Source organism: Ictidomys tridecemlineatus, chromosome 2 (genome assembly GCF_052094955.1).
Source record: "Ictidomys tridecemlineatus isolate mIctTri1 chromosome 2, mIctTri1.hap1, whole genome shotgun sequence".
NCBI classification, from domain to species: Eukaryota; Metazoa; Chordata; class Mammalia; order Rodentia; family Sciuridae; genus Ictidomys; species Ictidomys tridecemlineatus.
The window spans coordinates 90,916,302-90,930,645 of NC_135478.1; the positions used below are offsets into that span (position 1 = coordinate 90,916,302).

The 14,344-nt window shown below is 53.7% G+C and overlaps 1 protein-coding gene across 1 annotated transcript in view; it reads left to right on the plus strand.

Annotated features, from left to right (window-relative positions):
- Positions 1-6,562: 6,562 nt before the first annotated feature.
- Positions 6,563-14,344, plus strand: part of Hvcn1 (hydrogen voltage gated channel 1) — a 30,129-nt gene continuing 22,347 nt past the window's right edge. The window contains exons 1-3 of the mRNA XM_005329618.5: positions 6,563-6,685; positions 7,026-7,108; positions 11,103-11,142. Of these exons, the coding sequence (XP_005329675.1) occupies positions 11,122-11,142 (21 nt within the window). The 5' untranslated portion in view covers positions 6,563-6,685; positions 7,026-7,108; positions 11,103-11,121. The remainder of the gene's footprint in view (positions 6,686-7,025; positions 7,109-11,102; positions 11,143-14,344) is intronic.

Sequence of the window (14,344 nt, forward strand, 5' to 3'; positions counted from 1 at the left end):
CTTCATGCCTCCAACCTGTGACAGGAGAAATAACTGATGAAGCCACCGATGTTTTGTAAATTCTGCTTCCCATGAGAGGAGTGGCTGGTCCCTTCCTCCTGCCACCTCCCATTCAGGGCTGTTGTGCCCAGCTGGGCCTCTGAACTGCCGTGTGCTCGCTAACGCAGGGACCTGGTCCCCTCTGCTCCCTCCCTCCCCTGGCTTGGGCACCTTGGTGCAGACAGCAGAGACCAGCTCAGGCTGGCTGCAGGATTGGGGGCAGTGGGAAGGGAGTAAAGGCCACAGCAGGAGGGAAGGCGGGGACCCAGATGCCCCACCAGCCCAAGACTGCTCCCCGAAGGAAGTGAGAAGTCCCGCTCCAAACCCTGACTGGGAATGTCATCCTTTGACCCTGCTGGAGTCCAGTCCTGCTTGAGCGGAAGAGGTGACACATTGAGGAGCAGTTCCAGGAGATGGACCTGGAGGAGGTGAGCTGGTCTCCATGCAGAGTGAACTGGGCCCTGATCAGAGCCAACTCCAACAGCGTGCCCGTTTGGCTGGGGCCCACCCCTGACCCCAGGGAGGAGGAGCCGCATTCAAAACCTGAAGCCAGGAAGTGGCCACCAGACACTGTGAGCAGCTCCCAGCACCCAGGAGCCTCCACCTCAGCCCTGCTCTCCTTGGCAGGAGGACACTTTCCAGAAGCCCAGCACCTGCCCTCAGGGCTCACTGGCCAAAGCAGAGGGTCATCAGTCCTCTCCTGAGACAGATGGTGGCCAGGGGGCAGGGGTGTCCCAGTTGGGTGTAGGCCTCACTCCTTGGGTGGAGAGAAGGTGGGCAGCCCCCAGGAGGCCAAGCCACACCCATAGAGAGCAGTTTCCACCGACGACCAGCAGGTGGAACAAGGCACTGCTACTGATGCCCCTGGTGGCAGGTCCATCCCTAAACCACGCCAGAGAACACGTCCAGAGCCCCTGCCCACCGCCAGGCCCTCAGAGGCAGGAGGAGCCCAGGGAAGCAGAGAACTTGCCCCAAGGTGTTACCAGAGCTGCCCTGTACCTGCAGGATGGCTCCCCTCTAGCCCCAAACCCTCTTCTCTTGGCTTCCAGGTCCCCACGTGCCTGGGGTCTCCCTCCCGCCTCCTGGTTTACTCTGACTCCTTCACAGCCTCTTCTTCGCCTATGGCTCAGTCCTGGGCCCCTATCTGTGCTCCAGAGCGGACCTCAGCCCAGCTTGGGTTTTCAAGAGCGGCTGTGCCCTGAGGATGCACATGGGATCAAACAGTTAGGACAGTCCCCAGCCGGCCTGCCAGGCCCCTCCGTTGCCATGGGTGACACCTCTATGCAACCTATGCCCTGCCTCTCCCAGGCCTCTCACCAGCCAGTGCACCCCCCACCCATCTGCTCTGCCTCCCAAAGCCATCGATGTCCATGCCCCTCTTCCTTCCCTAGTCCCAAGACAAGGGCCAGTCATCAGCGTCAGTCACCGCCCTCCCATCCTGGCCATCCAAGTCCCACCTGGCCACCAGAGGTATCTTTTTAAGTCAGACTGTACCCGTGGGTGAAGGAGTAAGAAGATGGTTACCTGGGCAAAGGGATTCCATTCAGCCTCAAAGGGAAAGAAGCACAACCACGGGGCGACATGGACGGACCTCAGGGCTCAGGGCTCAGAGCTGAGCTTCTTCACAAAAGAAGCCAGATGCCAAGACCCCGTGTTGGGCAATGCCATGTCCAGAAGAGGCAAATCCACAGAGATAGAGAGAAGACTTGTGGGTGCTCCCGGCTGGAGAGAGGCAGGAAGGAAAAGTAGCTGACTAATGGGCCCAGGGTTTCATTTTAAGATGAGAAAGTTTAGACCTAGGTAGCAGTGAAGACTACCTAATGTTGTGAATGTACTAAATGCCACGCATTGTCCACACTTCATTATGGTTAAAATGTTCATGTTATGTGTATTTTACTACACTTTAAAAAAAAGCAGGCACAATGGCGCACATCTGTAATCTCAGCAGCTCAGGAGGCTGAGACTACAGGGTTGTGAGTCCAAAGCCAACCTCAGCAGAAGTGAGGCACTAAGCAACTCAGTGAGACCCTGTTTCTAAATTTAAAAAATACAAAATAGGGCTCAGTGGTTGAGTGCCCCTGAATTCAACCCCCAGTACCCTATCCCTCTCCCCACAAAAATCAAATCTGTTCCTCTGCTGCTTAACTCTCCCCACCTGGCTTCTTGTACCCCCAATGGGCTCCAACCCCGTGGCCTCTGCCCTCCTCCAGGCCTCACTTCTCTCCTCTCTCCCTTAGTGCAGGATGTTCCTGAGGTTCTGGCCTGCTTTGGTCTCCTATTGGGTCTCTGTCCCACCTCAGGCCCTTTGCATGTGCTGTTCCCTCTGCTTAGAAGCTTGTCCCTCTTCATGGCCAGCTCTACTTCATCTTTCAATATCAGCTTAAATGTCACTTGCCTCCCCTGGCCTCCATGGCTCAATGGGTCTGCATCTCTATCCCCACTTCTCTGCCAGCATCCCCTGGTCATTCCTTTATACTGTTCACTTTGTCACTGGGTCTTGGTACGCCTCCCTGTGGAGAGGGGTGGGGTGAGGCAGAGGGGACCTACCTGCCTGGTTCACCTCAGTGTTCTCTGAACCTAACTCCTAGCTGACGCTCAGAACCGATTTGCTACATTAGTGAGAAATCACTCACCAGCAAAGGAAGAGACAGAGGGAGGCAGGACTGAGATGTGGGCCTCTCTGATGCCAGTTGCTATGCTCTTTCTGAACAGTGAAGCCATTGGAACCAAGTTCCCCTTTTCTTTCTTTTTTCCAGTTCTGGGGATCAAACCCGGGCTTCATGCATGCTAGGTAAGTGCTCTACCACTGAGCTACACCCCCAGCCCTAGCAACCTACACTTTTAATAAAGCAACATTGTTGAAATAAGTCCCCAAGCCTCACATGGATGTCATCATGTGGCTGTCACTGCTGCAGATGAATCATATCTGCTGGGAGAGGAGCTTCTGGACCCAGACCACAGACGTAACTCTGGGAAACCCAAACAGAGCCCCTGCCCACCCCTGGCTGAAATCTCTTCTACTTCTCTCTCTTCCTTTCCGTTTTCTCATATTCTCCCAGAGCCAGGACCTGGCTTATGCCCTAGGAAGGGAAGTGGTCAACTGTGGAGGCTGAAAACTCTGCCCTGGAGTAACCAGAACCAGCAGAGGCAGCCCTCTCTCTTCCCCCTGCATAATGTCGGAAGCAGACACTGCCTGGCCCAGCCCCAGCTGTTCTGGGAACACAAGCGTTACAGACCCCCCAGGAGTGGACTCAGATCTTCCCTGAAATGCTCCATGAACATCAAACGGTGGGACACCCAGAGAACCCTGAGCTGATGACTGACAAGCGAACTGGGCTCACTTCTAGGGGTGGGACAGGGACTCCCTTGTGCAGGGGGACTGGATGGCGTTGCCGAAAGCAGAATAGGTCCTTCTCTAAAGCAGTTCCTAATCTTTTTGTAACCTGGGGCCTTTGGCATCTAATGAAGCCTCTGAGCCTCTTCTCGAGTAATATTTTCCAATGTGGGGTAGTTAGCAAAGCAAAGTGACCTTGAAATGCAGTTTCAATTTTATTTTAAAATTAGGATAAATACATGAAGTTCTTGGCTAACGCATTAGACTATTTAGATCAAGTAATATTTTGAGATACCTATAGTAACTATTATGATCTCAAAATCATCTGTTTGATACAAAGTATTGATATTGCTAACACAACAGAGGTTTTGTTGCCTACATTCATAATTAAATAAAATGTCAAATTTCAATCAGAGGTTAATGAAAATAAAGAGGTAATTTTTTTCCCACCCAAGTTCATGGGCTTTGGGACTCTTTCTATGGACCACAGGTTACTCTGCCCTAAGGATGGTTGGCCTCACTTCTCCAGCCAAAATGGGTGCTCTGTGAGGACGGAGGCCATTCCTTCACCTGATATGAAGTATCCAGAAAGGCCCTGCTGCACAGTAGGCACAATAGTATGTACGTCTCTTAGATTTTTCTGGAGGTAAGTCTAGTGATTGTGAATGAGAGTTTCTTTTCAATCTTTGTACTTCTTTCTTGTCTTCTTGTGTTGGCTAGAATCTTCAGTACAGTGTTGAATTGTAGCAATAATTGTACATCTATCTTATGATGCTTAATACTCATTAATTTATGCAGTGGGAATGTAAAGCAACTCATAAGTGCCAGATTCTGTGCTGAGAAAGATATAACACAGTTGAGATCTTTTCCTATCTCCTGAGAAGACAGGAAGATATTAGTGATAATAGCAATGTTAAGGACTAAATTCTTCAGAAATACTGAACTACCAACTCCATGGGACCCTATTTCCCCCAAAAATATGGAAATAGATGCCTACTGGAGGCCCCAGGGCATAGTTAAGTTTGGGAGCTGAAGGCCTTACCAGGAGCACCACAGTGTGGTACAGATGTGGACACTGGGAAGGATACAAAAATGAGGCTTCCATGGGCAGGGGGTCGGCCAGAGGGTGGGGCCAGGGCCAGAGCTTGGCCTGTTGAGGCCACCACCTACTTGTGCTAAGCTTATAAGTACCAGCAGGACCCAAGAGGCCTGCACTTCGAGGAGGGATGGCTCCTCCCTCTCCCTCTTCCCTTCCCCACTGCAGGGAAGTTGGGGCAGAATATTCCCCACATCCTGTCCACTCTGTCCATGGGCCCTGGGGGGAAGGGCAGAGTTTTTGATTAAATATAAGAAGTTTAAAATGGACCAGACCCGGGGGCTGGGGATGTGGCTCAAGCGGTAGCGCGCTCGCCTAGCATGCGTGCGGCCCGGGTTCGATCCTCAGCAGCACCACATACCAACAAAGATGTTGTGTCCGCCAAGAACTAAGAAAAAAAATAAATAAATGTTAAAATTCTCTCTCTCTCTCTCTGTCCCCCTCTCTCACTCTCTCTTTAAAAAAAAAAAAAAAAAAAAAATGGACCAGACCCATGGCATGGGGACTGGAATGGGGCTGTCAGAATAACAAAGCATGAGAAGTCACCAGGAAAATGGTTTTAGGAAAGCCTGCTGCCCAGCGGCACTGGGGAGAGCAGAGGCAGTAAAGCCCCTGGAAACATCACACATAATACCCAGGTCCTACTCCCCAGGACCTGTGAGCATGTTGCCTTCCATGATTGAGGAGATCTTGCCCTTGTGAATAAGCTGAGAATCTTGAGATAGGAGAAGATCCTGGACTGTGGCGGTAGGGCCAGTGAAAGGAAGGTGCTAGAGGTACCATCTCAAATACGGAAAAGGGAATGTTGGTAGTTCAAAGTCGAGTCACTTGAGAATCTGTGATTTGAAAAAGGGCCATTTGGCCCACATTTCCCTACATGCAGCAGCACATCATGAGATTCTTCTAGGAAGGATGTCCTTCACATGCCAAAGCAGGAAAAGAGACTTGGTCCCCAGAATCTGGTCATTAGAGCTACAACTGACCTGAATAAATAAGCTCTCTGAAGTAACCCCTATCTTCCAGAAGCTTCCACATCTCCTCTCCTCCCCATATCCCTGAGTGACGTCCCTAGAGTTTCATACCTAGTACAGAGACTCACCTGATCTCTCTGTCACTCCTTCATTGTGACAGCATCATACTTCAGTCATTTCTTCTCGCTTCACCCTCTTGGGAAGATCACCACGAATGTGTAAAACTAACATGACTCTCATGTTTTTCTCTTGTCACCCAGTTCTTGTATTAATTGGGTTCCCAGATCTAGCCTAAAAACCCACAAAGAACCAAGGAGGAAGTGGTGGTTCTCTCTCTCCCTACAGTAATCACAGGGTCCTTATGAGGGGGAGAAGGGACTCTGAGGTGGAAGCAGAGGTGGGGCTGAGTGGCCAGGAGACAAGGAACACAGGCACCTCTGAGCCGACCAAGGCAAGGAGCCGGCTGTCCCCAGAGCCTCCAGAGGGGACATGGCCTGCCAGCAAGTTGATTTTAGCCGTGTAAAGAGCCACTTCACAGTTCCAGCCTCGTGACTCTAAGAGAACACACTCTGGTGTTTTAGGCACTGGATCTGTGGCGACATGTTACAGCAGCAACAGGAAACTCATACCAGTCCCAGGGGCTGCGCGGCACCCCCACAAGTAAACGAGAGCAGTCAGAGGTGAGCAGATGGCCTCTGCGCCTGCGAGCCGGGACCAGTGGCCTGTTGAAGACACGCTAACAGGACAAACCCGAGGCACAGCCGCTGCGAGGGCCGCAAAGAGCCAGGCAGGCTCCTCTGACCACCCAGGCCTGGAGCAGGGCGCCCCTCCCCTCCTCCAGCCTCAGTCCCATCAGGGGAGCCCCCAGGGTTTCCAGGTTGGCCACCCCCTTAGGACACTCTGCCACCCTCCACCCTCTGCCTGACAGACTGCTGGGGACGGCGGATGGGGCCACCCTAGGGAGTCGGGAGGCAGGGGTGGCGGGGAGGCTGCGGGGGGCCCGGCCTCGACCCTCCGCGGAGGAAGGAAGTGCGTCCCTCCCCCGCCCCTTCCCGGGCCGCGGATTCCCGTGATTCGCGACGGGCCGCCGGGCGGGACTTAGTCGGTCCGCAGGACGGGGGCGGGGCGGGCACGGGGACGCGCGCTGGGACCCGGCCAGAGCCCGGCGTCGGGGCGGGGCGGGCCTGGAGGAAGGGGCGGCGGCGACGCGGGGCTGCCAGTCGCTGCGGTGGCCGCGGACGCGCGGTGAGTTCCCGGCCGGGGTCGCGCCCTCCTCCCCCATCCCGACCCCTCAGAGCAGCGGGGACCCTCGCACCCCGGGGCGCCCTCGCCGAGGGAACTCCCCCGGACCCGCCCCCAGCCGCGCCCGTGCTCGCTGCCCACGCGGGCGGAGGGACCCCGGGACCCCGCGTCGCCGGGTGCCAGGCTGCAGGGCAGCCCTCCCGCCGCGGCCTTGTCCCCCTGGGGTCCAGTGCCAAGAACTGTCCTTTCTCACCGCACGCGACCCGGCCAGGTGCCATCACTTCATCACTCAGGGCTGCAACAGGTGGCGCAGCGCCCATCGTGGTCTCCCTCCCGCTTACAGGTGGAGACGCCGGGACTTGGAGAGGCCGCGCGGTACCTTGGGGCGCAGCCGAAGAAGGAGACAGAGCCTGAACTCACAGCCAGGTCTGTGTGGAGCCCCGTCCTTCCATCCCTCTGTCCTGCCCCAGCCCCTGCTGCCCAGGGGAACAGGGACAGGGAAGGCAGGCGGGGTGCCTCAGGAGGAGCCCAAAGTGAGCCCCCCAACCCGTCCCTGCAGAAGGAAGGCCCAGGGCAGCAGGTCCTTCACCTGGAAATTCCTTGGAACACCCACTCTTGGGTCAGGGGAGCTAAGGAACAATAATGGTGGGCTAGGGTTGGGGTGACCTCCAGGAGAGAGGGGGGCTTTCCTCTCAGCCAGCCCCCTCCAGGAATGCTGGAGGTTCCTCTGCCAGGCCAGGGCAGGGGATCTTGCAGGCTTAGCCATGTGACTTTGTCGCTTTGTGTCTCAAGTTTCCTTATCTGCCCCCTGGGGTTCAGCCTGGCACCTACCTCACAGGATGCCGAGGAGATTAAGTGAGGTGCCTGGTGTAAAGACTTAGCTCAGCTTCCTACCAAGCTGTGTCCCCTCCCTCCCATCCCACACCTCTGGAAGCACTCCTCCTCCTGGGCCCCTCAAACCTCAGGCTGGTGGGGCTCTAGATCTGCAGTATTTCCGGAGGTCCCCTACCAGGAACTTGAGTAAAACCAAGATCAGAGCCAGCAACTTCTCCCCTGAGAGTCCCCTGGGGGAAAGCTGATGAGGACAGGGTTTTGACAAGCTTTGGGCTAAGACTTGCATAATTCCCGACTCCTCTGTGGCCTCCAGCCCTCCCCCACCACATTGCTGTCTAGCAAGGAGGAAGCCCAGAGAGCTCTTGCCACAGCCTAGCTGGCCCGGCTCACCCTTGGTGCCTTGGTTCTCCATTCCCCACCCCACACCATCTCCCCCTAAGCATATCCAAGTCTGGCCTCTGTGTTCTCACTTTGATCCCCAAGTTCAGGCCAATGTCACTGTCACTGAGGGCCTCCCCTTGGCCTCCCTGCAGCATTCTTGACTCCAAATCCTCATCCACCTTCCATACTTGGGCCCCAAGTGATTATTCTTTTTCTTTCTTTTTTTTTTTTTTTTGGGGGGGGAGGCACTGGGGATGAACCCAGGGCTGCTTAACCACTGAGCCACATCCCCAGCCCTTTTTATATTAACTTTGAGACAGGGTGTCACTGAGTTGCTGAGGCTTGCATTCCTCCTGCTTCACTCTTGACTCATCTCCTGCCGCTGTCCTCCATCAGGAGTCTCCCCATTCTCCCAAGCTTCTTGCTCTCTCAAGGGGTGAGAGCGCAGGCTCTTCTTTCCCCAGGAACGCCTTTCCCTGAAATCTCAAATGACTGGTCCCCTTGACATTCAGGAAACTGTAGATGTCACTTCCTCAGGAGTCTGACCACTCCACTTGCAGGAGCCTCTCTCACACGCTGGCTGCTTTCTAGTGCGTGACCAGGTTTTTTCCTTCCCAGCACGCAGCCGAGGGTGGCGGGGAGTGTGATCTCGCTTATGTATTTCTTTCCTTGGGTTTTTTTTTTTTTTTTTGTCTCCTGGGGCTGAAACATTAGCCTACCCTTGACCTGACCTCTTTTTCTTGCCTCTTCACCCAGCACAGTTCTTGGCCTCTGGTAAAGGTTCAGATAATTTTATACAATCGCCAGCAGAATGTAAAGCTCCAGAGGCCTCCATTTCTCCCTTCTTGTTGCTCACCAGAGTTCTTTCTGCCTCTCTGCATAGACCTCAATATTGTCACTCCTCCCAGTAGCCCTCTGCCTTCCTCAGCTTTTCCCTGAGGGGGGGGGCTGTTCTAGATTGTGCCCAGAATATCCAGTTTAGCTGTAAACATTGTTGTACATTTGCGTAAATATTGCCATTGCTGTCAGATGACTTCTTTGACATATAATTTCCAAAGTGAAGTGTTCAGGTCAGGGGTCTGATCATCTTGAAGGCAGCGGACCCTTGTTGCCAGATGCCCATTAGAGCAGTGATCCCCAGAAGTGTGCCTAAGTTTCCCCACAGCCCTGTGAGCATCATACTTTATCACTTTTATTTGTCTTGACTAGTTTAATGGGGGAGAGCCTGGGAGTTCTACATTTTTTGCTGCTTGAATGGGTGAAGCTGGGTGTTCGTGGGTGCCAGCTCTGCTTCCTGTCTTGTGAGGAAGGGACCCTCCAGAGCACCTTGGTCCTTCCCTTCACCTTCATCTGTGTAAAGGAGCTGCTGGAGCCCATCTCATGCAGAAGGGGTGAGGGAGGCCCCAGGGTGCTGGGCCAGGGCTGCACTGAGCTAAACTCGCCGCCTGCAGATGCTGCTCTGTTAGCCAACCAGAAAGAAGCTCTCCAGAGTCCTGTTGCACCCAGACTGTGGGAGAGGAGAGAAAGCTGGGGTTTGCTTTATTTTATTATTTTTTTTGTATGTGAATTTTTCCCCAAATGCTAATATTTTACTCTTTTAATTATAAAAATAACACAAAGCGTGTAGAATTACTCATTGGCACATTGAGGCAAGAAAAGACTGGGGAACAACCTAACTGTCCGTCACTAGTGGCCCACACGCGTCTCTGAAGGGGACTCCTATGTGGCCATTACAAGGAGTACCCTTGAACCTCAGCATGCTGGCGTGGGACCAGCCCCGAGGTGCTGTGCTAGTCTCCTTTTGCCATTGATCAAATGCCACAGACTTGGTGGCTCGACACAACCCACATTTGTACCTGTACAGTTCTGTGGGTCAGGAGTCTATGTTCAGTCTCAGTGAACCTGAAGGGGGCGCTGCCGGGGCTGCCCTGCTTCCTCAGACTGGGGGCGGGGGACTCTGGTGGCCCATCCTACCAACTTCTAGAGGTGCCTGCAGCGGGCCCTTCCTCCGTCTTCAAAGCCAGCAGCTTAGGCACCTCCCGATCTCTGTCTCCTCTGCTTCACATCCACCTCCACTTACAAAGACCCCCCCCCCCCCCCGAATTCAGTGGGTCCACTGGATAATCCCCCATCTCAGAATTCTTACAGTTCAGACTTTACAGAAGCAAAGAGGAGGACAGTCACTCAAGCCCAAGTCCAGGTTACTCCCTCTGCTCCCAAAGAAGACCACTGTGAACACTCTCACTGCTTCCCTTACAGACTTAAAAAAAAAAAAAGCTTTTAAGGCACGTGTGTGTTTTTTCTACGTAGATGGGGTCATCCTGCCCCTGCCATGCTGTGACAGGATCTTCTTTCTCTTTTCTACATCTACACTTGCAGACTATGCACCCTCCTACTGCTCAGGTGCACAGCAGGCAACCACCCAGACGCCCGGTGGGCATGTGAGTCTTTTCCAGAGCCCTCCACTGCAAGGCAATGCCTGTTTTTGGAATTGGAATGAAATTTCCATAGCATTAAATGGACCAGGTTGAAGCTCCTAATTCAGTAGCATTGAGTGCATTTGCAATATCGTGTTGCCATCAAGCCACCCCATGGATCTAATTCCAGATCAGTCATTACCCTAAGAGGAGACCCTTTAAGCAGTCACTCCCTGCTCTTCCCTTCCCCTGGTCCCCAGCATCCACCAGTCTCCTTCCTGTCTCCATGGATCTGCTTATTCTGGCTGTTTCGTACAAGTGGGGATCACATGGTATGTGCATATTGTGTCCAGCCACCTTTTCTTAGCATAGTGTTTTCAAGGTTCATCTGTGTCTTTGTAGGGGTCAGTGCTTCATTTCTGTTTGTGGCTGCATAATATTCCATGGCATGGATATACCACATTCTGTTTATCCATACCCATCAATGGACATATGGGTTGTTTCACCTTTCAGAGATGGTGAATACTTCTACTACATATTGTTCACCATCTCCAAAATGTGGACCCAGTACTCCAACAGGTGTTTGTTGGAGTACTTGTTTTCAGTTCTTTTGGGGTGTGTATCCAGGGTACATGTCCTTCTACATACATTGTGAGCTTTATGCTATTTTCAAACTCTGTTGACACTAAGTTAACGTAGACCTAATCTGTAAGGAGAGATTGCCAGGTGCATGCTGGGGCCACAGCAACAGAGTGACAGATCCAAACAAATATGTTCTTGTTTTCCAGATCCAGAGACCACAAGAAGATGGCCTCCAGTGACGTAAAGGTAAATTCCTGTTTTAACAACCCTGAGTCACAAAGCCTGGCCCTTCACCTCCTTATGCCTCAGTGTCCTCCTCTGGAAAATGACAGAAAGATTAGTTCCCACCTTAGCCCCTGAAGGGCTCTCAGGAGGATCAAGGAATCGGGGTCTGCAGACACCAGGGAGATGCTGAGTCTGTTGGGACTTTTCTTTAGCATCCCGTCTTACAGGTCAGGATATTTGGGCACAGAGACCTAAAGCCACTTGCTCAGAATCACACAGCTGGGAAGTGGCAAATCGGGTTTCAACCCAGCCTGACTTCACAGCAAAGCTCGGCCTCCTGTGTCCTGTGGCCATCCCAAGCAGGACTGATAAATCCTGACCTTGACGTTGGGGTGTGGGTTGGTTGGGTTTGGGGTATATCAGTGGCAAAAGTTGCAAAGGGGGAAGGAAGTGTCGGCTTCCCCTTCCGGAGTTCCCCCCAAGGGCCTGGGGGCCGGCAGGGGCCGGCTGTGGAAGGGCGAGCTACAGGAGCCCAGGGTGGCAGGGGGGTGCCTGGGGCAGACCCAAGAAGCCACAGGGGGGTCAGCAGATCACAGAGTGGTAGCAACCTGTGTGTCCTCACATGGGTGGCAGGTGGCCAAGTGGCTGTGAGAGTTAGGTGGTCCCCAAGTTCCAGGTATCAAAGTGTCAAAGAAAGGTGTGGAAACGGCGGTGACTTTTCTTTCGTTTGCAATTCTCTGTTAAGTGAACCAAAAAGGTACAGGCAGCTGGGGCACCTGTGCTAGGGACTGGCTTAGCCCCCGCAGCTGTGCTGAGCAGAGGTGACAGTGTGTATCAAGATTGGTGAGGATGTTGGCGTTCAAGTGTGTCCATCCCATTAAGGGAAAGGAAACAATCCATCAAAAGGAAAAAGTCACTTGTGGCGCTGTGTCCTTAGCGCGTCAGATGCCGCTGACTGTACCTGCGCCGTTATTGCACGTGCTGTGAAGGACAGGGGGTCCCCGGCAGGCCACGGGGGAGTGCCGAGGCCTGGCTTTGACCCCCAGCACCGAGGGGAAAATGCAAAACAGGCAAAGGCACATCCCGATCCCAGAGCTGTGAGAAAACATGGTCTTGGCGTTGCTGATAAAGGTGCTAAAAATGAGAAGCCGTCAGGATTCAGTAAGACCCTCTGACTCCTCAGCAAGTTTCTTGGCCATCGAAAAGGCCTGTCCCTGGTCTCCGGTCCTTGATTATAATTGTCAAAGATGCAAATCTGAGAGGAGGTGGTGGAGGAGGTGGGGAGGTGACAGAGGTCTGGATTGTTGCTGTTCCCTTTTGTGGCCGTGCTTTTGCCCCAGCCTCACTAGACGGAGTGGAGTAGGGCAAAGTCTGTTCGCCAGGTAAAGCCGGGCAGGGGTCCCGAGGAGGCGGGCGTCTGACTGAAGCTGGGCAGGTGCAGGGGTGGGGGCGCCTTGTCACAGGCCGTCACCAGGGCACGGCCCCTGCAGGGCAACGGGAGGCTGAACCAACAGGGGACACACCTTGGGGAGCTCCTGGGGGTCACCACACCAAAGCTGGTCCTGGACAGCACATCCAGGAGCTGGGAAGAGGGGTCAGGACCACCTGGGACAAACCTGCCTCTTCCTGGCCAAAGATCAGGCTTGTGTTCGTGGTCCAGCTGGTCAGGCGCCTCGTGTTCTGAGAACCGGGCCTTCGTGGCTTTGCTCCTAGAGCTGTTTCGTTGACTGGTTCTCCTGGTCTTTAAGAAGAAAACAGCCATTTTGTGGGAGAAAGCAGTGGGGTTTCCAGCCCCAGGCAGATCTGATTTGCAGTGGCCATGGACACTGTCCTCTTGTGGGGTCCCTCTCTGCCTCTCCCTGCCTCTCTGAGCCCCAGTTTTCCTCTTCTGTAAAGTGGGACAATAGCTTGCAGAATTGTGGTGGAGGATTCATCGGCACTGGGGGCGGGGGCGGCTGGCTGCAGCACGCAGGGCGTGGACATCGCAGGCTCCATGGTGAGTACAAGGGGCCCATCGGCCAGCCTGACTCCTCAGTGCAATGCAGGCAGTGGCATCCGCCCACCCCATCTGGGGAACCTGGGAATTAGGGTGCTCTGTCCCCGAGCTCTGTCCCCAACCCTTTGCATTTTTTGAGACAGTCCACCAAGTTGTCCCTACTTACAGAGGAGCAAACTGAGAACAGAGAGGCCAAGTGACTTGACCCACATCACACAGACAGTGAGAGGCAGAGCTGAGGCTAACCTCAAACCTGTGATCCTCCTCCCTTAGCCTCCGAGTCACTGGGATTCCAGGAGTGTGCCACCCGGCTGCTGAGACGCCCTTGTAGCCCTTTAGCTCATTCTGGGTGCAGGCTGAGGGTGCAGCTGTGGGATCTTTCCGGTGCAGGTTGTCTGCCTTGGCTGCACATTAGCAATCACCACACCAGGCCAAGTAAAGCAGAACCTCTGAATCTGGAGGTTCATCAGGGCTTTTTAAAGTTTCTAGGTGATTCTAACGTGCATCTAAGGCCAAGAGCCACTGGTTGGGCAGGGCAGGGTCCCCTCTGTGGAATGTGGAGAAGGAAACGGGGGACCCTGAACTGCTGCCTCTGTCATTTCCATGGCTGAAGCAACTCTAAGACATTGTCCCTGGGGACTAAGCCATGCTGATGACAACTCTTACGTATTTATTTACGTACTGGAGGTTGAACCCTGGGGCAATATACTACTGAGCTACATCCCCAGCACCCCCTTAATGTATTTTTTTATTTTTAGACAGGGTCTTGCTAAGTTGCTGAGGCTGGCCTCAAACTTTCAATCCTCCTGCCTCAGCCTCCTGAGTTGCTGGGATTCCAGGCCTGCACCACAGAGCCTAGCACAACTCTTAATTTCTGCAAAATGTTTTTCCTCTGTGTTTATGAAGCCAGCAGCACAACGTATGCCCTTATGGCTGTTGCTCCAGACGTTGGACCTTGGGACCCTCTTACTTCTCTCACTGTCATCTTCTCCCTCCTCCAGGGAAATAGGCAGGGCCTCTCCCCTCAGACTAGTGACCGTCAAACTCATTGCTGGTCTTGAAATCCATTTAGTGGGCTGTCTTAGGGTATAGAACAGGATAAAGTGGGAAGTCTGGGTGTCCCACACGCAGTAACTGCAGAGTTGGCCGCAGACTGTGTGAGTCAGTGCGTGCCAGGAGGAAGGATATGAAGTCTGATGTCTTACTGAAGAGTACTGTCCCAAGCTC